General features: G+C 28.9%; 1 protein-coding gene across 1 annotated transcript in view; it reads right to left on the bottom strand.

Moving 5' to 3' along the window:
• Positions 1-694: 694 nt before the first annotated feature.
• Positions 695-26,368, bottom strand: part of LOC145258203 (uncharacterized) — a 49,526-nt gene continuing 23,852 nt past the window's right edge. The window contains exons 2-8 of the mRNA XM_080116176.1: positions 25,764-26,261; positions 23,551-23,612; positions 19,276-19,341; positions 16,868-16,977; positions 15,912-15,989; positions 8,932-9,023; positions 695-1,719 (exon numbers count right to left, since the gene is read on the bottom strand). Coding sequence (XP_079972302.1) covers positions 1,694-1,719; positions 8,932-9,023; positions 15,912-15,989; positions 16,868-16,977; positions 19,276-19,341; positions 23,551-23,612; positions 25,764-26,244 — 915 coding nt within the window. The 5' untranslated portion in view covers positions 26,245-26,261 and the 3' untranslated portion in view covers positions 695-1,693. The remainder of the gene's footprint in view (positions 1,720-8,931; positions 9,024-15,911; positions 15,990-16,867; positions 16,978-19,275; positions 19,342-23,550; positions 23,613-25,763; positions 26,262-26,368) is intronic.

Below are 26,368 nucleotides of genomic sequence, written 5' to 3'. Positions count from 1 at the left end.
CTTGCATTTGATGGCACATGGGTGAGTTTCAAGACTCTGGTTTATTCTGCTGGTGATTATATATTACATACACATAAAAATATATATACATAGACACATATACATACAGAAAAATATAAACATACACACACACACACACATATATATATACATACATACACAAAAATATAAATATATATACATATATGTGTATATACACACACACACACACACACACACACATTTTTGAAAATTTAAGTGCCTAGACAAGATTACTTAAAAAAAGTAATAAAATTTCCCATATATTTATAACTAAAAATAAAGTATATTTCAATTCTACAAAATTTATTTGTAAATTATAAAAAAAAAAATAAAAGAAAACAACACTTTCTAAAATTGGTTTAATTAATCCAACACTTACCTCTGGTACAATGGACTCAAAACAAATTATAAAAACTGCATTGTTCCTGTACTTCTATTTAGACATTCATTCAACGAAATATACAATAAAACATCTAAAGCAGAAAAGAAACAGATTTTAGGATTCCATTCCTACCAACGCCAAATAATTGTATTAACATATTAAAAACTTGTTACTATAAATAAATAATAGTTTTAACTTTGAATAACAAAAAGATATTTTCCAGCAAAAATGTTAGTGCTAATTCAAGAGGATGGTAAGTTAGAATGAGAAAAAACACAAATACTCAATATATTAAATGCAAAGATATTTTTTTATTAGTTCAGTGTTTTAGTTTTTGAATTTGTAAACAAAAACTACACAGTTTACAGCAAAAGTATTTTGCAGCAAAAAAGTTTTTTTTTTTCTTTGTAAGAAAAAAAAAAAGGAAAGAACAAGATTAGATATTAAGAGGTATAATTGAAATAAAATGGTTCCATATTTTAAATGTTAGGTTTTGATACAAGCATAATTAAAATATTCTTTTATTACACAAAATGAAATATCAGAAGAAGGATTTCATTAAGATTGATCCTAGATATAATATTCAACTAATAATGCTAATAGTATGTTCAAAGGATAAACCACAACCAAAAACAATTTGTAATCTCGATTTCATATTGAATACAAAAGTTTTCAGATAAATTTCTGACAAATGATTAAATAGAAAGCATACAAAACTGCAAGGACATTTCACTCTTTCAATATTTATGAAATATTTTTTTATATGAAGAACAAAAGAATATAAAGAACAGATTAAAAAATTTTCATGGCATCTGGAAAATATGATAAAGGACGACAAAGTTCATATTTGAAGCCATTAGTTGAGCAGTTTAAAAGGTTACACTACTTAAAAGAAAAAAAAAGAAAAAAAAAGAAACAAAAATATGGTTGACATGATCTTTGTAAAATTTTCTATCTCCAGTCTTAGATGAAGATGTCCTATCAAATTTTGAATGATATTTAAATTGTTGACATGATTTAAAAATGAATATTACTTGATGAATAAACAATTTTAATTTTAAAAATTGAGTATGCAATATAAACAAAAATTTATGAAACTATGAAAAATATAAATGGAATAAACAATTTGTTAATTCAAATAATTCATTAATAATTTGGCATTTTTCTTTGAATTCCGATTTGCTGCTACTAGGTGATAAACTGAAGCAAAAAATTTGATAAATGAAATGATATCCACAATGGTTATGACAGGTCTCTCCATTTTTTCAGCAGGAAAGAACATTAACTTCTTTAACTGGTTCGTTGCCACCACCGAGCTATAAAGGAAAGAAAAAAAGGGTTATTTCTCATATGTGAAAGATTTTGATAAAACAAATTAAATGCTTAAATTAGAAAGATAATTCTTTTTCAGTTGAATAATTAGAATAAAAGAATGAAATTAGAAAAATAAAACATTTAATTTTTATGATTAATAATTACATTTTTTAATACATCAGATCATATTAAATCAAATCATCAAATCATTAAATCAAATCATTAAATCAAATTATAATCCAAATGTTTGCCTAAAATTGAAAAAAAAAAGGTGATTTTTTTTTCCTTAAAAAGATAAAAAAAAAAAAAATAGCACAATTTTATTAACAGCAAAACAAATAAAAAATATTTAAGTAAAGATCTTTTTAAACTTGAAAGAAAACATCAAACAATACAAAAAATAAGTCATTCTCAATAAATCTGTTCGGGATTTAAAGAAAAAATATTTCACTTGTATCTTAAAATCTTAATTGATTGAAATTTAAATAATTATTTGTTGAATTAAATTGCTATAAGTTACTATTATCACACACAAAAAATTGCATTGAATAATTCAAAATGACACTAAACAAGATGAGCTAAAAATTAAATTGCCATGCCATAATCTCTTTGGAACATTCTCCAGACTATTTTCATTACAAATCGAGAACAAAAACTGGAAGATGTCCACACAAATATTAAAAGGTACCAGTAGAGGATAAGGAATGAGCCTTGTAGAGAAATTATAGAAAGGGGAGTGAAAGCACCAAACAAAAAGACATAATGAACAAAAACACAAGGTAATATTTACAGCAAAAGATGAAACAATGAGCAAGATGCAACATGTGCAGTTTAATGGGAATATTAAGAGGAAATTTTATTTAAAACGAGAGAAAATTTGAATGATTTGAAGAGGGACATTTTCACAGGCTAAGATGAAGTTGAAGATATGAGAAATTTTAGATAACAGATTCAAGAACATTAAAAATATGGGATAGTAGTATAAACATATCATGTAATTACTGTAAAGCACTGAAGTTTAGAAATGAAATCCATAATGATAACGTATGTTTGCCTCCATTGCAACTCTATCCAGATAGTAAAGATTATTTCAGAGGAATGATTATTATTTCCTATCTCAGAAATGCTAGTAATTATAATTGGTTTTACTTTTTTACCTTGCTGGCGTCTAACATAAAACTGAAGGAATGAGCATATTGCTCCTGCATTCAAGGTCAAATTTATAATGCTACAACCCTGGATTCTGACAACGTTTGTCTGCATTATAGTCATTTGTATATTATAGATGCAAATGAAGCCTCGTAATAAAGATTGGATGCAATTCAAAACTCCTAATTCTGCAGTTGAGGTTATGCACCAACTCATTCTTTATGTTAATTTATACAAAAACATGGATTTTATCAAATGAGTGTTATGATAAAAAAATAAATGGTGAACTGCATTTCATTGGAAGAGTGAACATCGGGTACTACAGTCTTCACATTAGCAATGAAGTAACTGGAGTATTTGTTGGCAAGAATGGTGCTACACCAAAAGATAGATATGAACTGCCTGAATATTCTTGTTTTAATGTCAATGCTCTGAAAGATTGGTATACATCATCTTTAACATGATAATCTCAAATTTTCATGTGAATTACAAAATGTTTTTTCCTATAATAATTTGTTATAAAAGAATTGTTAAAGAAAGAAAAAACAAGGTTGTGAATTTGTTCTTTTATTAAAAAGAATTAAGTACAGTGGATATGTAGCGGGTGCTGATATTCTTCCTTTGGGGAACTGTAAATCATGAATTGGTGATTGTTATGTTCGAAGCGTCTCTTAGACAAATAGCAGGAAAGAGTGTAAGCGTTTTACTTTGTGACTATGTGAAAAATATTTGATCTATGAATGCTAAAGGATGAAGTTATAAAAAGAAATTGTTATGCTGAATAACCTGATTGGTCATGGTGTGACCAAACAACTTTACTAGGGGTGCTTTCCACCAAAGAAAATAGATGCCAATGTTTATCACTGCTGCAAATTAATAAGTTTGTTGAGATGTGTTGTGTATGTGGGAGGAGTACCACAGCACTCAATTTATTTAAATTACTTGTTAAACGAACAGAGTTGCATTCGTAATGTGTTACCAATTTCTGATACACAAATTAAGAAAACTGGATTTCATTGCACTCAATGAGCTTCCTATGATCCTTCCACACGATTGACAAATCTTTCAATGACAATAGTTTACAAAGTTATGCTCTTGGGGATGAAGCAGACAAGTTCTAATTATATTTCCAAGGAAAAAATCAACCCCAACGATTCTATGGCACAATATCTGTCAATATAGTTTGAGCCAAAATCAGAGCAACCACAAATCTAAGTTATATGGCAATTGCATCTTGGAAATGGAACCACAGATCATGCAATGTTCGCCAGCTGATGCTACAGAAGTTTCTCAAATACGAGAAATACATCAACACGATTTACAAATCTGGAGTTACAAAATATATGATGTGCTTTCTTAGTTTTGAGCATTTGCAAAATTTAGATGGCAAAAGTGAGCACCCAATTCATGGCTGCATTAAAGAAAATGAAAAAACTGTCTTCAAAACAAGAAAAGAGCAAAAATACTGTTTAGGTGATAATTTCAATAATTTTGTACAATTTATATTAAGCAAACTAGTACTTCATGTTTCTACAATACATCAGTATGATATATAAAAGTAGGTATCCCAAACTAGCCTAGTTTAGGTGCGAAAACTAGTAAATAAAGTAAAATTTCCCTTAACTTCAACTTGTGATATCTCGTTTGTTTTTTGGGTTATTTTGATATGGTTTTGATTTAAATAAAATTTAATCTTTTGTCTTTATAGATATATAATTCTTTTTCTTGTGTCTTTAATAGTTTTTTTTTCAGGATTTTTCAAGTTATGCCTCTAATTTTGGTAAATGTCGCATTATTTTTTTTTACACAAAAAAAATGTTGATGTTTTTCAAATTTGTTGCGCTTCATATTGTGAGTCTCTAAGTATATAAAAATGGTATCATTTTAAAGAAAAAAGGTCACTTAATAACATGGTGAGGTTATTAAAAGGTTATAAGTGGTTTTTCTAAAAAAAAAATCCAACTTGAAAACTTCAGTGAAAGAAACATGAAAGAAATTTTATAGTAAGAATTCCAAAAAAGGCATCGTTTTGTAGAGGAATATCTCCTCTTTAATAATCTGTTGGTGTCATGTTTATGGCCCCATAAATCAAGGAGCGCACACTAATAAAAGTTGGGGTACCTACAGAGATTTTCAACTTAATGCCAGAGAAACCAATTATCAACTGTCAGCTAGCCAGTAGCCACACAGCAGCACAACGTACTGACTGACTGAACGGAAAAACATAAACAACTCGTTTCACTATGGACTTACCAAAGTTCTTAGGTGAGTTTGTTTTTTCTTTATTATTTAAAAGTTATAGAAAGATTTTTTTTAATATTTTTAGAACGTCCTTAAAAAAAATGGAAATTTACAATTTAAAAAATAATGTCAGTTTATTTTCTATAGCTTTTTTCAAACTTTCATATGTTCTTTCATCGCTTTCTCCTTCGGTTACGGTTGGATAAACTTCAGCATTGTTAAATTATTTTAATTAAATTAATTAATAAAACCGTGTACAAAACATTTTTAGTTGTGTGGGACTGACGGAAAATTTTATTTTTTTCGGTTGGATAAACTTTAGCATTGTTAAATTATTTTAATTAAATTCCATAAACAAAACGTTCAGCTAGTGACTTATGACGATAAAGTATGTTTTTGTTATTGTTCAGAAACAAAAGTTTTTTTTAATTATGAAAAAAAAAGAGAATTAAAAAAAAATTATTTAAAATAAATTACTTAAAATAAGCATTATTTGGGTTTGTATTACTGTACACATAGATTCGAAAAAGTTGTCAAAAAACAAATATATAACAAATGTTATCAAAGGCAACATAAGTTACTTTTCTACCAAACTGGATATATTTTTTGTGTTTTTATTCAATGTAACATATTTATTCAGCTTGAAAAACATACAGTGTTTACCGATGTATTCGAAAATTCAAGATGGCGTCTCACACCCTCTTTAACACCATAAGTTTGGAAAAAGGTGTTATAAATAAAAAACTATACAAAATACTATTAAAAACCCGCCGAATATATGTCACGGTAACATATATTGAGCGAGTTTTTAACAGTATTTTATCCGTTTTTTTATTTATAACATCTTTTCCCAAACTTACCTTGTTAAAGAGAGAATCAGACTCCATCTTGAATGTTCCAATACATCGGTAAACACTGTATGGTTTTCGAACTGAATAAACATGTTACCTTGAATAAAAACACGAAAAATATATCCAGTTTGGTAGAAAAGTAACTTATCTTGCCTTTGATAACATTTATTTGTTATATATTTGTTTTTTGACAACTTTTTCGAATCTATGTGTACAGTAATACAAACCCCATTATTTATTTACTAATTTTTTGTTTCTTTGTTTTGGATTCGTAAAACATGTCAACATTTACGCTTTGTAGAAAAAAACTGACTAAATATAAAAACTCAGATCCAAGGCTATATATTAGCAAATATATTAAATTATTTTGTCCTAAAATTTGAAAATAATTACAAAAACTTTTTATGTCAGCATTAACAGAAATTGTGACAGAACGCATATTAATTTTATTTTGTCGTCACCCGTACATACACTCATAAACAATAAAAGTGGTTGCAGGACAGAATGGCTGGCATTCTGCAGCAAAGAAGGGTACCAATCTCAAATTACAAGTTACCGGGCAAATAGGTTTAATTCTCTATTTGAAAATGCCCTGGCAATATATCACCATAAAGAGCACATAAAATTATTTTCATCTGTGTTTGCAACATCTTGCAATATGAAATTACAGAGTGTTTTGGCTGACATTTCTGATGAGAGATTACATTCCCTACTTGCTGCAGTTGGTTTGCTGAACATTAATTTGACCAAACCTTTCTGGAAACTTGTTAACAGCACTGTTCAGCATGTTGACTTCCATCACTATATACAGAAAATGGCTCTAAGTTTAGAATGCTGGATCAACAATCCCCAGTTGTTATTAAAATCTGACTGTAAAGGTGTATTTAATGGGGAATTCTTTGAGGAAGGCAATGTGTCTCTCTGTATTAGTCTCACAGCCCCTGAACTTGTTTTAGAATGTTTGCGCAAGATACTCAGTTCCTCATTGTCACTAAGCACCAGTTGCATGACTTTTTAGAAGGAGGTGCTTTTGGAAAAGATGTAGATCAGGAGACGAGAGATGCCTTGAAGAGCTGCCCTTTAACAAATCTGTCAGGTGAGCATGCCTTTGGAGATTTAGATTTTAGCAACAAAGAGGCAATCCATTCTGAGCATCTCCAAAAAACATGCAAAACATTTGCGACAAAAACATGCACAACAAGAAGCCCTTGTGAAATTTCGTGTCCAAGAAAAAATTGCACAAAATGAAAGATTAAAGAAGGAAAAAGAACGTCAAGCTGCTGCTGAGAAAGAGAGAATTATTAACTCTGTTATTAAGCATGGTGGTCCAGTGAAGTCTGATAAACAGATAAAAAAAATTTCAGAAAGTGGTTTGGAAGCACTCAAAGACCAATTGAGATACCTCAAGGTTGTTTTAGGTGTCAAAATCAACACCAGTGGAAATAAAGTTCAACTGGAAGCTGCTCTCTCTGACTACTTGAAAAGAAATCCAATTGATTCATCTCCACCTCCACCAAAGCAACAAAAAATGTCTTCCCTAAGTGAATCTGCTGAACATTCAAATAACTTCTGCAGTTGTGATGAAGATCCATCTCAGGATATCTTTTCAGTTATGAACATCAAGGACAATGGGTAGCTGTCTATGACACCAACTTTTACATTGGCCAAGTCATTGATATTATATCTGCATCCAGCGCTGTAGTAAAATTTTTAATGCAAACAAAAAGTAGAAAAGATTATTTTCGATGGCCTTTATCAGATGACATTGCACAAGTAGAGTCAGCATTTGTCTACAGATGGGATTTTGAGGTAATGCCAGTTTCAAGTGATGGTAGGATTTGGAGGGTTCCTGAGATATCTACCATAGCAGAAGCCTATGAAAGAATTCTGAGAGAGGATCGATAAGAAAGGAATTGTAGTAAGACCTAAAATATCTTTCTTACTTGTTTTTTTAAGTTGAAAGTTTTTCAATGTTTAAAAAAAATGATTTGTGGCTTTTTTTTGTATAAAAAAATTTCTAAATATTATTGTCGTCGGTGCTTTTTTGGCGAGTTTAAATTTCCCAAAGTAAAAGTATTTCTGTGGCAAAAAGTTTTGTTATTAGAAACAAGGCAACCATTTTTTTGAATTCTTCACCCCAAAATTAGTAAAGTTGCAAAGTTTCAAGCTTCTAACTTCAATGGTTACATTTTTACAGCAATTTCAGTAACGTATACTTTTGACTCTTTTTTTTTTTACCTTTTTTGCCCTTTTTACAAAATTGCCTGTTTGACTGCTTTTACATGGTCTACAATTGAGTGGTTTTATCAATTTATAATTAAAAGAAAGAATTATCTTGATCTCTAATGTGTTTTGAATCATACTAAGAAGATTCAATACATTAGCTATTAAAATGAAATTGATATGAACAGTTAAAGTTGCCTTTCCGTGTCGTATTTTCACTGTTTTCGCGTTGATAGAGGGATTTTGCCTAGTGTTTAAGTTGGTTTCATCTAATATTTATTGCCTAAATTTGTATTAATTTTCATCTACTACAAGATGACATTACATTTATAAGGATCTTTCACTTGTTAGTAGCTTACATTTTTAGTTATAGACTATGAAATTTGGCTTCTCGGCCACGATAGCAAATTTCAACTTTCCGACAAACTTTGAATGATCATAACTTGATGGCTAATTGACCTACCAAAATAAATTTGGTATTTTTGTAAATGGTTTACAAAAATCTACATGCCCACATTACTTTTTTTTAGATATGATAAAAATAAAATTTTGGTTTGGGATACCTAATAAAAGGATACATTGCAATTTGTCTTTTTAAAAAAAATTATTTTTAATTCACAGTCTAACACTATACATTTACAGTATCAAACTCTTGTTTTTTATATATATATATAAAACATTTGTTTACAAGCCTCTAAACAAATCAAGGAGAGACAGACAGAAAAAGTAAAATAATTTTTTTTTTCTTACCTGGGATGGTCATGGTTTTCACAACAGTTTCAGCTTTAAACATATCAGTCACTTCTTTCTCAAATATTTTGCTTGAAGATATCTTTGCAAATCTAAATAAGAAAAAAAAAAAAAAAACACGTCCATTTTCATATATACTTTTATTTATTTTAAAATATTTGTATTTTATGAAAAAAATAAAAGATAATATGACAAGAGTTATTTGTGAAGTTTTGGCATTGAGATTTTTTTCATTCTTCTCATAGTATTCCTCATATCATTATTCAACTGTCAATCAATTCATCTCATTAATTTTGATCCTTAAGTTATTTTTTGCCTTGATAAATAGTAACTCATTAGTAAATAATACACATATACATAATGTACAGAAAAACATGAAAAAAAATAAAGAAAAATCTGTATAATGCATTCCTTACCATTTGAGCTATTGATAGGTAAGAAAGATTTACAATTAAACCACTTGAAGTTATTTGTGCATTGTGCACGAAAGTAATAGAAATATGTCGGCAAGTTGAAATACAAAATGTTCATTTCAACTTGCCGACATTTTTGTATGCGTTATTCATCCATCCAAACAAAAAATTTTACTCGTTATAAATCATCCTTGGTATATGATTACTACTTCCTGTTAATTTTAGTGTTATGTGACCAGTAGTTTAAGAGTTTACTGGTTAAATACTTACACACACAGACACACAGCTTTATTTACAGAGATTTTTAAGTAAAAAAAAAAAAAAAAAAAAAAATTAAATTTTGTCAAATGTTGGTAAAAAAAAAAAAAAAAAAAAAAAAAGCCACCATTTTAAAAGATAGATAGAAAAAGTGTGATCTTACTCAGGGATAATTATTAGACTGAAGGATTACAAGAGGAAACCAACATTTCAATATTTTTTTTAATGATTTTACAGAGTGATTGAAAGTCACCACCAGATATACTAATTAAAAATTATGTATTTTATGAAGATTGAATATTTTCCTTAATCAACTAATTTTAGAATTTCATTTAGAAACATGACTGTACATAAAAAATTCCAGAAAATAGCAATAATAACCAAAACTTATAAAATGTGCACATACAGTTTTAATTAAATAAAAACTGTCCTTTAATGTTTATGAAAATAAATGTAAACTGTACATTTTTATGGAAAAAAAACAAACAAACAAAAAAACAAAAAATGATCTATATAATATTCAATTTTTTAAGGCAAACTGCTTAAAAAAAAAAGAAAAAAAAAAAAAAAAGGCCTATCTGGCAACCCTAAACAAGAATATGAGACTGAACTCCCTTTGATGTAGCCAAGTTTTCAAATATAATATATGATTAATGTTGTAATGGTGTGAGAAAAGAACTCTGGGAAGAAAGTCAGTGAAATGTTATGAAAAAAAAAAAAAAAAAAAAGAATTCAAAAGAAATGAGACAAAAAAAAAACAAAAAAAACATTGCTGATAGACACCAGATTGAAGGAGTAAATTAAAGATTGTTTCTTACAATGTAGCATAATATTACTTTCTGTGTATTTATTAGTACTTATTAATTTATCTCATTTGAGTCAGTTCTATATTTAAAATACAATTGACACTTTCCATAGAAATGTTAAACTAATATTTGCTGCGTGTTATTGGTTTTTCTGTCCAAAAACTAGTGTTGGTACGATTCCTAATTTTTATACAATTCCGATTTCATACCAAGTACGATTCCGATTTCTAGGGAATTATTGTTTTGAAATATACCAGGTAGTTTTATACTTATGGTCGGTAGTTCCCAAATATGTTCCTTAACTTTGGAAGAGATATTTTATGTCTACACCGTCGTGTTTTGGTTTAAATAAAATTATTATATAGTAAACTAAACGGAAAAATTAGCAAAATTTATTTTAGAGAAAATTTATTTTACTTAATTGGAATACAGAAAAAAAACAAAGAAAATAGAATTTATCCTTCAGAGCAAAAACAAATAAAATAGAATTTATATAACAGAACAAAAACAAGAAAATTAGAGAATAAATTAACACGATTCATTATTTTGGTCCTCATAATTTACAGATTTAATGAATTAAATAAAAAAAATATAGCGGAAGAGAAAGAAAATATATACTAATTAAATATAAAAAAAGATAAATATTTAATTTAATAATTTATAAATGAACGGGCATAATGAAAAAAAAACAATATACCATGTGACATGGCGCTGTAGATACAAAATAACCCTTCCAAAGTTAACGACCATATTTGAGAAATACCATTAATCGAAAGTTTTTGTGTTTTATACCAAAAGGTAGGTATAGCGAAAAGTTACAATTAAAGGAATTTCAAAAACGATTTTTTGTTTGGCTATTGATAGTTGTATTTGTGACGGCAGTTCTACAGACCTCCATAATTCACAAAGAGTAGTTAACACCTATTGTTTTTTCTTACTTTTTCATTGCTTTTACACGTTGTTTCTAACGTGAAGAATAAGTTTAGCCAAACTAATTTTGAAATAGGGTATATCAAAGGAACACATATAAAAATGATACCACTATAAAAAACAAATGAAATACTAGATAAAATTGAGCAAAAATAGTTACCAAAATTACAGAAAAAGATAAAACAAAACAAAAAATGGTGAAGTTTGTTGAGTGAAATGAATTATTGAAAGAAAATTAATTGAACTAATAGAAATGTTAAATAAAAAAATGTCACATTTCAATATTTTTTTAATAATTAAATTCTCAGGGTTGTCGAAATAAAAAATTAAGTGATTATTTTTTATTAGACTTATTTCGAAGCTTGTTACCTTGAAAAATACATTTTAAACCCTGTTTTTTTTTTTTTATAAATAAATTGAAAAAAAAAAAAAAAAAAAAAAAAAAAAAAACGCAATTAAAAAAATTTAATTGATAATTGAAACTTTAAAAACATTAAACATTGAAAAATTACTTATCTCACAAATTAACGTCCCATAAAGTAGATCCAGTCTTCATACAGGAATTCGGTTATAATAAATATATCTTTCCCAAACTTAAAAATTAAATTTTTTTTTTTTTTTTTTGGAGAGAGAGAGTGCTTTAAAATCGCCGGGGAATGCCGCCTAAAATTTTAAAGAAGTAAATTTTAGGAGTTTAGTGCCTTTCAAAGACTGTTATCATAATTTATTATCATCATTTAATTTCCTTTTTTCCTCCCCCACACCTTTCCATGTGGTTCAGTAGTTAACCAGTGCTCCTGTTGCTGTCAGTCAGCTATCTTTACCTAAGTTTTAATTTCTAGTTAAAAGAATTTTTCATGAATAGAATCAGCATTTTTAAAAATTATTTTTTTAGTTGTATATATTGTATTTACTCTTTGAAGTTAAGGAAGGTTAAAAAAATTGGTGACTTAGGCAAAAAAAAAAAGACACTGCGATTTCGACCCTCACTAATAAAACTGCTCTGAGTGACTAGTTGGTAATTTTTTGTTCCTTTTCTTTTTTATTTTGCTCCTCTAATTCATTTGGATGCTTCATAGTTAAATGTTTTAACATGTTGGTTGTGGTCATGTTAGATGGTTTTGTTCCTCGCGATATTTTAATTTGACAGACTTGCAAATGGCTTTCGACTCATGATCTTCATCAACTTCAAAAAGTTTCCATGCAAGACTTTTTTTGGACTTTGAGGCCATATTAGAAAATTCAGTTTATCTGTAAACAAATAAATTACTATTAAATTTTGTTTTAAAGCTAGTCACTTATTTGGATAATTAATTGAAAATAATCCACTAAAAAAGACAAAAAGAAAAAAATATAAAGGGATGGAGCGGTAAATTGTACCAAACCAGTAGTTAACAAAAAAAAAAAAAACAAAAAAAAACTTATAGAATTTAATTTTTGAAACCAATGTATAAAAGTTTACATAATGAAATGCAAATATGCATTTCTTTTGAATTTTTTTTTTTGGTTGACTGTGTTCAATTCACACATGGTTGATACGGTTCCATATTGCTAAACTATAAGTCTGAAGTAAAATTCTATTTATAAATACTTTTTAAAATGAAATTATTTAATTAATCGTAAATATTATTTAGACATAAAAATTAATTGATTACAACACCTTTTAAAAATATATATTAATTTCTTTTTCGTTTGGCAAAAAACTGCGTCAAACACTTTTTTTTTAATTTTCAATTTAAAATTCTAGAAAAAAGATTATATTATTCTGCTTTTAATATAATCAAATTCAGGGTTTTATCTTTCTGGAGAAAAAAATTTAAAAAATGGATTTTATTTCAATGAAATTCAAAAAAAAAACAACTTGACTGAATTGAATTAATTACCCTTAAATTAACGAATAACTTTAGGTTTGGAAGAGATAGGTATGGGGTCGGTTTTTTTGAAACTTCAAAAGAAGCCGACTACTGTCCAAATTTTGCGAAATAATACGTAATCAATTTCATTTTAGAGATATTTCTTTCAAAAGCCTTCTTTTAAAAAAAGAAAAAAAAGTATATTGTTCTATTAAACCTTTTACTGTTTAAATAATTTGACTTTGCTCGTTTTAAGAAAATATAAGTTGAAAAAGCATTTTCATTCACTATTAGAAGATTTGTCAGTAAAAAAAACAGTCGCCAAAAAGATAAGCGTTTTTTTTTTTATTTTTACTCGCAATGTAGAACCCTGCATACTTCTTTTCAAGTTAACTCTTTTGTAGTTTTGATCACAATAGATCTGAATGAATGAACCTTGTAAGGGAGGGGGCACTAAACATTTCCCTGTTAATAATGAATTTCTTTGGTTTCTTTTTATAACATGCTACATTTCTCTCTTGCAGTTAGAAATATCAGGAATTTTTTTTCTTTTTTTCAACATCAGACTAAAAGAATCGTAATGAAGGAATCGGAAAATTAAGGTATTTTTTAACGATGCGATTCCGATGCCTCCCAAAATACACGATTCTTACGATTAACGATTCCGATTAATCGTCCCACCACTACCAAAAACCTATTTTTTTTTTGTGCTATACAGAAAAATATCGGCTGTATTAAAACATGTTTATTGATTAAATATATTTCTCATTACATGGAATTTCTGCGAGTCCTGCTAGTTTCTAATATTCACATTACAAGTTTATTTTAATAGTAATCTTTCATATGTTTTGTCCAAAATCTTTGAAGTATTTATCATTAAAAATCATTATCATTAAAAACAAATTTTTCAAGCTTTTCAATTTTTTACTGGTTAATTTAATCTTTCAAGCTGGAAACTATATATTAAAATTAAGCATTATATTCTTTTAAAGAAACTGGACATTTACAAAATGAACTTATTGAAACAAATCCAATGGAATATTTGCCAAATGTTTGGATTTGTATGAGCACATCACAATTTCGACCAGACTTGTATTTATGGTCTTAATTTGTGTACAAAGAGAACATAGTACAAGGTATTAATTCAGATCACCAGAACCTAAACAGATGTTAATTTTTAAACAAATTCTTTGATCCAACAGGTAGACATAAAATTCACTTTGATTTTAAGAGCACAACTGAAGTACAATACTAATTTTTTGCATTAATTAAAAATCTTTTGAACGAATTTGTGCTGTATATTTATAAACATTAAAGAGGTTTTATTCTATTTTAAAAAGTTAGAACATTGCATAATAATTGTTGTTATAAGTGATATACTAATCCAGGCTTTTTTAATGCATTTTTTTATAGTGAACACCCTGGTACTTGTACAGTTTAATCAAGACATTAAAAAATGAAAATATTGAAAAAAGTTTAAATTGTACGTATCCGTTATGGAATGAAATTCTCCGAAAAAAAATTTCACTTAATTTCATCAAGTAGTTTTTGTTTTACAGCAAAAAAAAACAATTTATGATACTGAGCAAAAGGTTCGAGTTTTAGGAAGAAAAGCTAGTAATAAAAATGGGGAGGGAGTGCCGGCGCTTTAACAGGAGTTATCTCCCGTGGCGTTTTTAAAATTCAAACAAAATTTTTTTTTAAAATCCAAGATGTCTGCCTTCAACGTGCTGTCCACTGTAAAAAAACAAAATACTTGATCAAATTAAGTGAAATTTTTTTTCGGAGATCTTCAGTTCAAAACGGATACGTACAATATAACCTTTTTTTTTTTTTTTTTTTTTTTTTTGATATTTTCATTTTTTAATGTCTTGATTAAACTGTACAAGTGCCAACACCCTTTCTAATGAATTTTCACTTCAATTTCTTAGACATATTTGGAAGGATTGTGGGAAGGGTAATAAAGACCCTCTTTCTCCACATGTATAAACTCCTTTAAATATTTCCAATGACTATGAATTTTTCAATATATATATTAGACACCAACCCTTACACTCATTAAACATTTCAAATGTTTGTTTTGTATGAATCTATGCCCCAAGATGAGTATATCAGCTATAGAGATCTGTGTCTGCATGTCTGTAACCAAAACTATGTCACTGTTCTCTAAGACATTAATTTATCCTCATATTTTTCTCTCAATAATGTCTATAATATAAATCTATTGTCTGAACAGAGATGCAATATTGAAAAAACGTTATACAATTGTTTGAGTAACATTTATGAAGAATCCAAAACGATATTAACTTGTAATTTTACAATGTCGTCAGAATCTGGGTTGGGTCAGATATCCTTAAACAATAAAGACATTTTATTTATATTTTTTACATTATAAAAATTTAAACTGATAATATAAGATTCAAGGCTGGATCAGAAGTAAACATGGATTATCAAATTATATTTATACTCAATCTCTTTAAAGATTTTAAAGATGTAGACATTTTATTTACTAATCAAGAAAACAATTTGAGGAAGACAAAATTATAAAGTGCCTGAAAAAGTATCAGAAAAAAAAAAAACTTTCAATGATGTATGTAAAAATAAAAAAGTTTATTTAAATTTAATATACTAAACTTTTAAGTCAAACAAATAATTGACTTGTTAAAAAAATGTGCATTTAATCTTGTTTTATAAACAAGACTTGTTAGTAAACAACTTACTCTAGCTGTGCTATTTCAGAAATCCAGATTTCATACAGGATGATTTTTCCAGAGTCCTTGTAGGAGGTTACACTTGTACTGTTGAGAAAAAAAAATCACTTTATCAAAAACCTTGATGCTGTCAAAGTTTGACAAACAGTGGGTTTCTATTTTTACATAGATGAAAAGTAACAATAATAATAATAATAAAAAAAACAAAAAAACTGAAACTATTTTACATTGATTACATCAAATGTTGATTATGTGAAATTTTAATAGGAAGAAGAGAGCCTGAAAAAAAAAACTTACATAAAATAGGCTACGATGTGTTCTGTAGATATTTTAGCTTCAAATTTTTCAATTGGAAAAACATTTAGTAGCAAAACTTTTTGTGAAATCAAGTACATTATGATAAACTAAGATTATTTGTAATATGATGATTTATGTTGAAATTAGTAAATAAACTTTGAAAAGGCTCAAAAATAAAATATTTTAAAATGGTTTATTAAATTACACACAAAAAGTGGGGTGCCATGTATCCTGGCCGACTTCATTCGAGACTTGTGAGTTGGAAAAGACCAGTCTTAGTATGTCGAATTCATTGTGCAGCCAGACTTCAACAATTTAAAAGCAGAAAAAACACTTGTGTGGGTATACTTCACAGAATTAGTTCAATAAACTGTATTCTACTGGTCTATGAATTAACTTATCAACACCAAACCTTGTCCATTTACATCAAGGGCAAATAGTACATTAAAACATGACTACTACAGTTTTTTGTAAATGTATTATTTCACACTATATCATATTTTTGGATAATTTAATCTTTCAAGAAGGATATCATGGTTTTAGAATACTTTGGCGGTGTTCAATGTCAGCTTAAGTTCACTTTTTTTCTTCTTTATTTTTTTTTTAACTTGAGTAAAACAAAATCCACAAAATTTAAAATTAAATTAGAAAATTGCAGAAATACTTACAGTAAGCATCTTGATACTGCTGCAAGGTCTTCAAGGTAACATTTAACAATCACTTTAAAATCATTTTTTAGTTCCGTTTTCACATTAAAATTTCTTTGAAGAATGAAAATCTGAAATAAATGCCATTTTTACTCACTAGAAGTCGCATTTAATTTTGTAATAATGATCATACAAATTTTTTTTATTTTAAATTGCTATAAAATGTCACACATTGCTTATCTTGAATTTAAATCTTTTTTAGACTTTTGTCGAAATTTAAATATTAGCCAAGTCTCAGTTTTCAGAAATGTTGGATTCTCAAAATAAACATTTCTGATTAAGATATATAAAACATTAAATTTATTTTTAAAAATAATTTACAATGCATGTAAAATGTTAAATTGAACATTAAATAAAATGTTTACATAACATGAGCAAATTTTAAGAAATGCAATCAATTTAAAGATAAAAACAAAAAAAAACCCTGAAACCTTAACTGATATTGACACAGTTTATATTTTTCTCATATTTCTGATGAAACACCCAAATGCCAGAAGTTAATTTTTTAATTGTATCGTTAAAATTAAAACTTCATTTTAAAGTTCAATAAAATGTTGACAAGTTACATCTTGCATATCAACATTCAAAATAATAAAATATTCTAAGTACTTTTAAGAATCTAATATAAATTAATAGTACTCAAAAGACTTCAACCAGAACTTGTGACCATCCTTACAAAACTGTTTAAACGTTGTCTTAAGGATAATTGCTTCCCGTCACCCTGGAAAATCATCAGCATGCCCTGTATTTAAAAATTCAGGTGATCGGGCATCTCCCTCACAGTACAGGCCAATAAGTCTCCTATGCGTCATGAGTAAGTTGTTGGAATCTGTGTTAAATACAGAAGTAATCAACCATCTCAGCAAAAATAACCTTCTTAGTGACACGCAATATGGTTTCCGTTCTGCTAGATCTACTTACAGTTATATCTCATAGGATTAGCAAATCTCTCGATGGAGGCTACCTTTCTAGGGCAATTGCTCTTGACATATCAAACGCCTTTGATAGAGTATAGCATAATGGTTTACTTCACAAGATCTCCAGCTACTGTATAGCTGGAAATGTCTTCTCAATTATTAAATCACTTCTCTCTGATAGGTTCATAAGAGTAGTGGTTGATGGGCAGAAATCAGAAGCTCTTAGTATTAATGCTGGAGTCTCTCAAGGGTCCATCCTGGGTCCAACTCTCTTCCTGATCTATATTAATGATCTTCCAAATCACATCCTTACATTATTCGTAGACATCTATGCTGATGACACTACTATCTATGGTAGCACATCTAAGACCGTAAACGACCAAGTTCTCTCTGATTCTCTCTTCTCTGATCTTGAGCAAGTTGTACAATGGGGAAAGAGGTGGCTTGTTACTTTTAATGCATCTAAAACCAAGCTTTTATCTTTACATCATCAACGCTCTGATCCCCATCTGGCATCAATTGAAATGAATGGCTTTCGTCTTGGGGAGGGCTCATGTTTTGACAAGCTTCTGGGCTTGACCTTTACTCCTGATCTTAAATGGGACATGTACATTAAATCCGTTGCCAAGGCTGCTGGAAAAATGATGGGATCCTTCTATCGATCCAGTAGATATCTCACTGCTGATGCAATTCTCTATCTATATAAGAGCCAGGTACGTCCAACGATGGAGTACTGTTGCCACATTTGGGCAGGAGCTGCTAGAAAAGACATCCTGCCTTGATAGAGTTCAAAATAGACTTCATAGCCTTGTGGGGGATGTCCTTTTCTCTTCCCTGCAACCTCTTTCTCACAGAAGAGATGTTGCGAGTTTGCTTTATCGTTATTTTCACGGCAAATGCTCGGCTGAGCTCCATTCTATGGTCCCCCTTGCCAAACTTTCACAAGAAACACTCGTCTAGCTGTACACACTATCAATAATTCCCCCCACTCTTTATCTGTGCCTAAACCTAAACGTAGATTCCATGAGCAAAGCTTCTTTCTTAGAATTGCACGCCTATGGAATTGTCTTCCGTTTTTCTACTTTCCAGCTGACTACAATATGGTTGTCTTCAAGTCTAACGTAAACAAGTTTTTGATGAGCCGTTCCATATAAGTTAACAAATTTACCGAATCTCCATTACTAACGGTTACTATATTGTCCAATTTCTCCTGTACACTCTTTAACCCTTATCCTCGAGTGACCTCTGGGCCTTGATAAGTGGAGATGCCCACGTAAAAAAATAAATAAAAAAAATTTATTACTAAAACGAGTGATAAACCATAAAATACATTAATTTTAAATAAATTGGAATCATAGTGAAACAAGATTCTTATAAATATAAATCAGATTCTGTTTTAGAAAATCCAAAAAGAAAGTTTAAATAAAAAAATAAAATAAAAAAAAAACAAACCTGTTTCTCAAGTTCTTGTTCTGAATCTATGTCGGCATCTTCATCAATTAAACCATCAAAATTAATCTGCAGGGGGAAAAATGTTGCTTTTTAAAATTTGTGAGATCTTACGTTGACTAATTCACCTTAGTTTTATTGTTGTACAAAATAGAAATTCAAAGGAAATGGAAAATCCTGTAATATAGCTAAACAGAAATGAATAAATAAGACGTTTTGCAATTGAAACAAATGTGACTAAAGTGAATTCTACCCATGCTAATAACAAAGTGCACAAGTTTAAAATTATTAAAGAGAAGCAGATTCATGTTAAAAAAAATAGATCTCTGGAGAAGATCCTTTGATACTTCATGGAGCATCGTCTAAATATTGAAAGTAACTGCTATTGAGTGGTTGTTATATGTCGAATATCGAGATGTAAAGATAGTCATTTTGTTTAGCTAGACATGACCGAGTTGGTTTGGAATGAAGAAAATAATGTAACCAGAGTTCAATATAAAAATACCAACATCTCTTCAGCAAGTATCAGCTTTATTTAACAGGAACATAGGAATACAAAAATGTAAGCATATAAGGCAAGAAGACAAGTAGGTTTGGTATGTTTATAGTAAAAAGATAATCGTCTAAATTTTTTTTTTTTTTTTTTGAACTCTGCTTGGATTCATTCACATCACAATGATTTTGAAACTTTTTCAAACTTTAATAGAAGTTTTTTTTTTATTGGTGTCTTATATCAATTAAATAACATCAATTCAAAAGATCTATATAATAATTATAATAATAATACACTTCTCCACTTCATGTTTGTACATAATCTTCTTTCACGCATTTTCATATTAGATGAGTAATCTGATGTTAAGGTAAACAAAAAATTCTGACTTTACCAATTTTAAAATGAATTGTTCCAAAATCAAATTATCTCATTGACTAAAACAATACAATTATTTAAAAAATGACGTTTTTATTATTTCAAGAATATTCAGCCGACAATTATTTTTCTGGTAAGAAGATAATGTTTAGATTATTTAGACTACTGTTCTCATCTTCAAAGTTATTCGATGTTAACCGACCTTCGTTAGGTTATCTTGTTGAACTTGAAAATCCTCCTGTCAAACTTGGGAATGTATGGAATTTCAAATGGAACACTTTATTTAATTTATGGGAGTAGCATGCTCTCATTCTGTCAGCCATGACAGAATAGAAGTCTTAATTATAATGCAATTGTATTATTAGTATCACTTGCACTGAGAATTGGACCATCAAACTCCAGAATAATGTTGCTTAAAACTAACTTTACTTAGTACTTTATTTGTTACAATCTTAAAGAAACATTTTTTAAATTTATATACTAATATCGAGGGGTTCACTTTGTTTGCTCTTTTGTGAACTTTCCAGTGGTCAAATTGGTTTATATATGTTCTAAGCCTGCAATATATGAATTTCATATCCCAAGAATTCAACCTCCTTGAAAGCCATATATTAGTGTTATAACTATATCGATAGTGGGGAATTTTTGGTTTCCATTATATTATTACACACATATTTATTTCAATTGACACCATACACTAGTTTGATTTTCCATCAATACCTTCAAATTCACAGAAATACTGGAAACTTAGTCTACAGGGCCGAAGATACAAAAAAAGCGTCCTGTAATGGATAATAATAATAATAATAATAATAATTAATAATAAACGAAGCTTATTGGGAAACCTAAGGTGTGGATGTGAAATCATGTGATGAGGCTGATAGTCTCCAAAACACCATGTATAAGGTTGTTAGACAACTGAAGAAAGACAACTCTGACATATCTGTACAGTTTTGTATCAAGTCCAATGATGGATAACTTCCAACGTTTAAAAATAGGGGGTGGTGTGGGGGAATATTGTAAAACACAACTAAATAGTGAGTTTTAACATTAATACTCTTCCACATGCTGTAAATACTAAGGGTTGAGGCTGTTAACATGGCTTTGAAGCTCGGAAGTTGATAATAGATGCTATGTTTCTGTTATTACAACACTGTAAAAGTTCCTTCGACAAGGTGCAAAGAAAAGATATCGCCTGGTACTTCAGGTGCAAACTTGTTTCAGAGCAACTATTGAATGCAGTTTCCAGACCATCGCAAATCAACTATGGCTGTGAGTTTTCAATGCATGTACTCTGACCCCGAGAAATAAGAGTAGGAGAGGACCATTCTTGTTTATAATCTGTTTTTGACAAGCTGACAAAAATTTACAAAAAGTAAAGCAAAATTTTAATGTAAATAAAATTAATAAAGTTACCAAATATAATTCTATAGATAGGATAACTTTATATTCCTAAAATATATTGCTTTTTGAGAATACCCGTACCCAAACTACAGACCAATAGCATGTATTTGATGTGGTTTAGTTTGTTTTACAGCACATCAACCATCTAAGTGTGATTTGATGCTAAATATTGTTAAATTCTATAGGTAGGATAATTTTCGATATTACTAACATACATTGTTCTTAGATGAAAATTTCATGGTCAAAGTGATAACATTACTCCGAGAAGGGTATTCTATTTAGAGAGGGAAGCTTACTCTTAGAAAACACCACTCCCAGAAAAACATTACTTTTTGGGATTGATAATCTTTGCTCTTAACATGATTGATTCTAGGCCAGTGTATTCTGAAGAAAATAGAAAATATTTTTGGATGAAAATGACACAGTCTAGAATAAATTCTCTTTAATTGACCACTGTAAAAAAAAACAAAAAAAAACAAAGAATTTTTGAGGACAAAAATTAAATTTGCGAAAGTGAAAAAGTATTTCTCTTTTGAGTGCCTGATAATAGAAAAGGTTGGTTGGTTTATTTAACCAGCAATATATTATTAGAACTGATGTAACAGTTTAACATTGATTCTATTTTATAAATAAAAAGAAAGACATAGAAGTATACATTTTATCACAACATGGTAAAGAAAAAAAAAATGCAAGTTTTAAGTGTGAAGAAATTACTCTTAATCTATATATCTATATACAGCACACTGGTTCCCATCAAATCACCAAAGTTAAGCAACATTGAGCCTAATCATTACTAAAATGGGTGACCAATTTAGGAATTCCAGGAGCTGTATGTAAGAGGACGTCAACACCTCCCTGCAAGAGTTGCAAAAAAACCTAACATTGTCATCTCCCTTAACGGGAATATACATGCGACTGGGGACTGCTTGTGAATATCATACTAGAGGAAGCCGGTTAAACTGAAATAGAGTTAGTGCTGTTTCACACATACACACTTGTAATCTACTGAAAGTTATGTAGCAGCTTTATGAAAATTATCCTAATTGATAAGAGGCTAAAACGAAAGGAAATATATCTGCTGTTTATAGAAAATGACATCCATTTTGCCAAGTGTAATTAGAGGTTCAGAAAATGTTATTCATTAAGGATTAAATCGAACTGGTTATCACTATTCATAATTGTATAGATTAGTCCAAGTGCACTAATATTTCAGTATATTATTTATAACTTCATAGATGAATGCTTTTATAGTAGTTTAATTGCAGTAATTATGCATCATAGGATTAATGCAATAAATGTATATATAATAATAGTCTTGTACTAGTTTTATGAAATATAATGATTATGATACAACTCTTTATCGCAATTCTAAACATTCCTACATCTAAGAAGAAACAGTGCTATAGAAATAATAATACTGGTTAAGAAACCTCTGCTGGGGCTGTGACAGTAGCGAGAGGACTTCATGGGTAGAGAGTGAAAGTGTTTGCTACAGTTTTTGTACAAATACATATTTGAAAGAGGCAGTTTGTTTGAAATGAATCTAATAATTTATATATGTACTGATTGTGAAAGATTAGTTTAGGAAGTGTTCATCTATTTTCCTATTAGAACTGTATATGCAGGAGAAAAACAATCTTACTTTATTATATAGATATCATATAACAATTAGCCATCTGTACCGGCAGTTTCTGGGGTAATAGGTGTTTGAATACTACCCCCTTCACTAGTAGCTGGACTAATAGCACATCTCTTTGCAATTAGCTGGTAGGGCACAGGATTGTTTGTATATTATATATAATTGCTATGAAGAGTCTGCAGGGAGAGGGGGCTTTCAGTTTTTTCACAAGTAGTTCATACACAAAATTTTCACAAAATATAGTGCGCATATTTTTTTTTTTTATCAAAACCATAACAGCAAATATATACATTTAAGATAAACCATTAAATCATTTTTAAAGCAAGTAAAAACATAAGTGTGTAGGTATTAAAAAAATAAAACATACTCTATTTTCCAAACGATCAACAAGAGAAGCCAGTCTGTCAATTTGTGGTCCTAAACGGGATTCTGTAAAATAAAATCAACCATTAGTAGAATCTATTTTTTTAGCAATGTTTTTGAATTATGTCTGAATATCTCAACCACTCACTTTCTTTATTAAAAAAAAAATCTGGATATTCAATTATTCTGCGCATCACCAAAATAGGCTCATATATTGTGGAAGGCTAATTTTTTTCGTCTGAATACTTATAAATGATCCATTATAGAGAAGGAAAAAAAAAAAAACACTTTCAATATTATTTTATCCTGTTTTAGTCAATTATAAATCCAAAAGTTAAAATCTTATAAAGAAAGAGCAAACTTTGATAGAAACTTTGAACATTCGTTTTATACAAAAAGAAATCATGTTTTAACAGAATTTAACAAATTAAAATTCACAAATGAAGTTAAAACATATTAAGATTTAATTCAAACATAACAAATAAAATAGTTGCAATACATAAAATAATCAATACAAAAATTAAATTTTCAATGTTACATTTAATTAGTATTCAGTTTATTCTAAATAATCTACTTCAATTAAAAAGTTTAAAAAGCCTTTGTGGATATACTAAAAACATCAAGAAGCTTCAATAAATATTCTACTTGCTTGATAGGTTGAGAGCAGACTCTAAAAGTTGAATAATGGAGATGGAGAGGTGCTTGAAGAGCCAAATTAGCTCACAATGGTCCCTGGTGAGTCATTAACAGACACAGCTGAGAAAGTTTGTATATTGAGACCAATCGTACAACAGTTAGAATTAAAATACAAATCTGTCTAGAAGACAAATTTTGATCATTCGTATCCCTCTGCCAATACATGGCCAGAGTTTGTCACTGATTTCATTAACGATGGCACAAACATGTTGACACAACTTGCATCTCATTAACGACTTGTTTGCTATTTCTCTCTGTTGAGGCTGTCTGATTCCAGGATCAACATGAATTGGAAATATCTAGGGCTCTACCCGGTGATAATAGGTTCATACCTTATCTAACAGAACTGAACTAAGCCAACATATTCTATGTTGTGTGTGGATAATCATCATACCACCAGAAACCATACACAAATCTCCTGTTATGCCTCAGTTTATTTATTGATGGTCTTTATTTTAGAAATTACTATTAAGTTCTTTGATTTAGCATTAAGAGTAAACAATTCTTGATAAAAATTTAAGATTCTAATTTAATATCATGCATTAGTATTACTTAAAAATTGTTTTTTAAAAAGATTTTCAAATTTTTATTTAAAATAAAAAAAACTTTGTAAGAAAGTTATTTTGATTGATGTATAATCTGCAGGTGATGAGAAACAAATGTAGAACCATGACCCTGAATCTGGTATTAATGTTACTGAAGGACAAGTCTTTGACACCAATTAAATTTCAGAAACTTTCAGAGAAAAGTCGGAATTAACAAGAGGAGATAATCAACCAGAATTTAGTTGTAAACTTTCTTTGCTTTGAAGAATGAAGAAAAAGAAAAATCTTTGTTCTTATCCAGAATTCCTTTTTAAAAAAAAAAAAAAGAAAAGAAAAATATGTATGATATGCATACCTATGATGAATTAGAAATATCATTCCAAAAATAACATAAATTGATCAAGTAATTTTATTTTTAGAAAATTTAAGCAATTAATGGAAACTTGTAGGCAGTACAAACATTTTGAGTTATCTCCCTTTGTTAAAATTGTTTTCAAAATGGCAACATGAGAATCACTCATCGTTTGCTCATAAAATTTAATTTTTGTGTAGTTTTAAAGAAAATCAAATTTTATATGAGAAATTGAGTGACTTTCTCACATCACTATTTTCAAAACAATCTCAAGAAACAATTCATACTTACTAGATTTATGTTGTAATGCCTAGAAATTCTCATTAATCACTTAATATTCTTGATTTTTATGAAGTTACTAAGTTACTTGATTTTTGGGATTTATTTTCATTTTGTCATGGATACACACATAATACAGATTTTTCTTTATTTTTGTTTTTTTTAATATGGGGGAATTTTGGACATTAACCAAAATCTTAAATTAAAAATATACTACTGTTTAAAAAAACAAAACAACTTAAAATTCTTGTCTATGCAATAAGAAATGTGAATAACATAAAATTATACATTTTCTTTTTTAACCATAAAATCCAAACAAGTTTGAAAAAAGAAAAAATGAAGTACCATAATTTCTTCTAATACTGGGGTTTGGAGGCGGTGGTAGAGACATGGGCTTTTTTGGTGGACGTCCACGGCGTTTCCGAGGAAACTCCTTCCCCACAAAGGAACTGAATAATATTCTTGGGATAGCTGTTCTTGGAGACTTCGGCTTAGTGGGACCATTGAGAGTATCCTGTTTTCTTGGTCGGCCACGTTTTCTTTTGCCTATTCCACTTAATGCCCGATCAGCAGCTCGTTCTCTTTTTATGTTTTCTGAGAGGCGTGGCCGACCACGGCCCCTTTTTATTGGAAAAAGAAACTTTTGAATATCACTTTTGTCGTCAATTTCTTCTGATGACTTTGGATCAGAATCATTTCTGGTCACAGTGATCTCGTCCATGACATCACCCTCAAATTCCTCGGCTGTAGACATTTGTTCATCCATAAATTCTGGTTTATCTCTTAAAGGGTCATCTGAAGAAAACTCAGATTTTTTACGACCCATTACAAGCCTAGATAACTCTGGAAATAAATAAAATAAATACAAAACAAGATAAAAAAATAAAAATGTTAAGAAAAAAAAAAAGATACATTTTGAAAAGTTTATTCTAAAACTAGATTATAATCTT

The sequence above is a fragment of the Euprymna scolopes genome, chromosome 1 (assembly GCF_053919585.1).
Source record: "Euprymna scolopes isolate OS-2025 chromosome 1, ASM5391958v1, whole genome shotgun sequence".
NCBI classification, from domain to species: Eukaryota; Metazoa; Mollusca; class Cephalopoda; order Sepiida; family Sepiolidae; genus Euprymna; species Euprymna scolopes.
The sequence above is the reverse complement of the archived record's forward strand: the minus strand, read 5'-3'. Positions and strand labels throughout refer to the sequence as shown.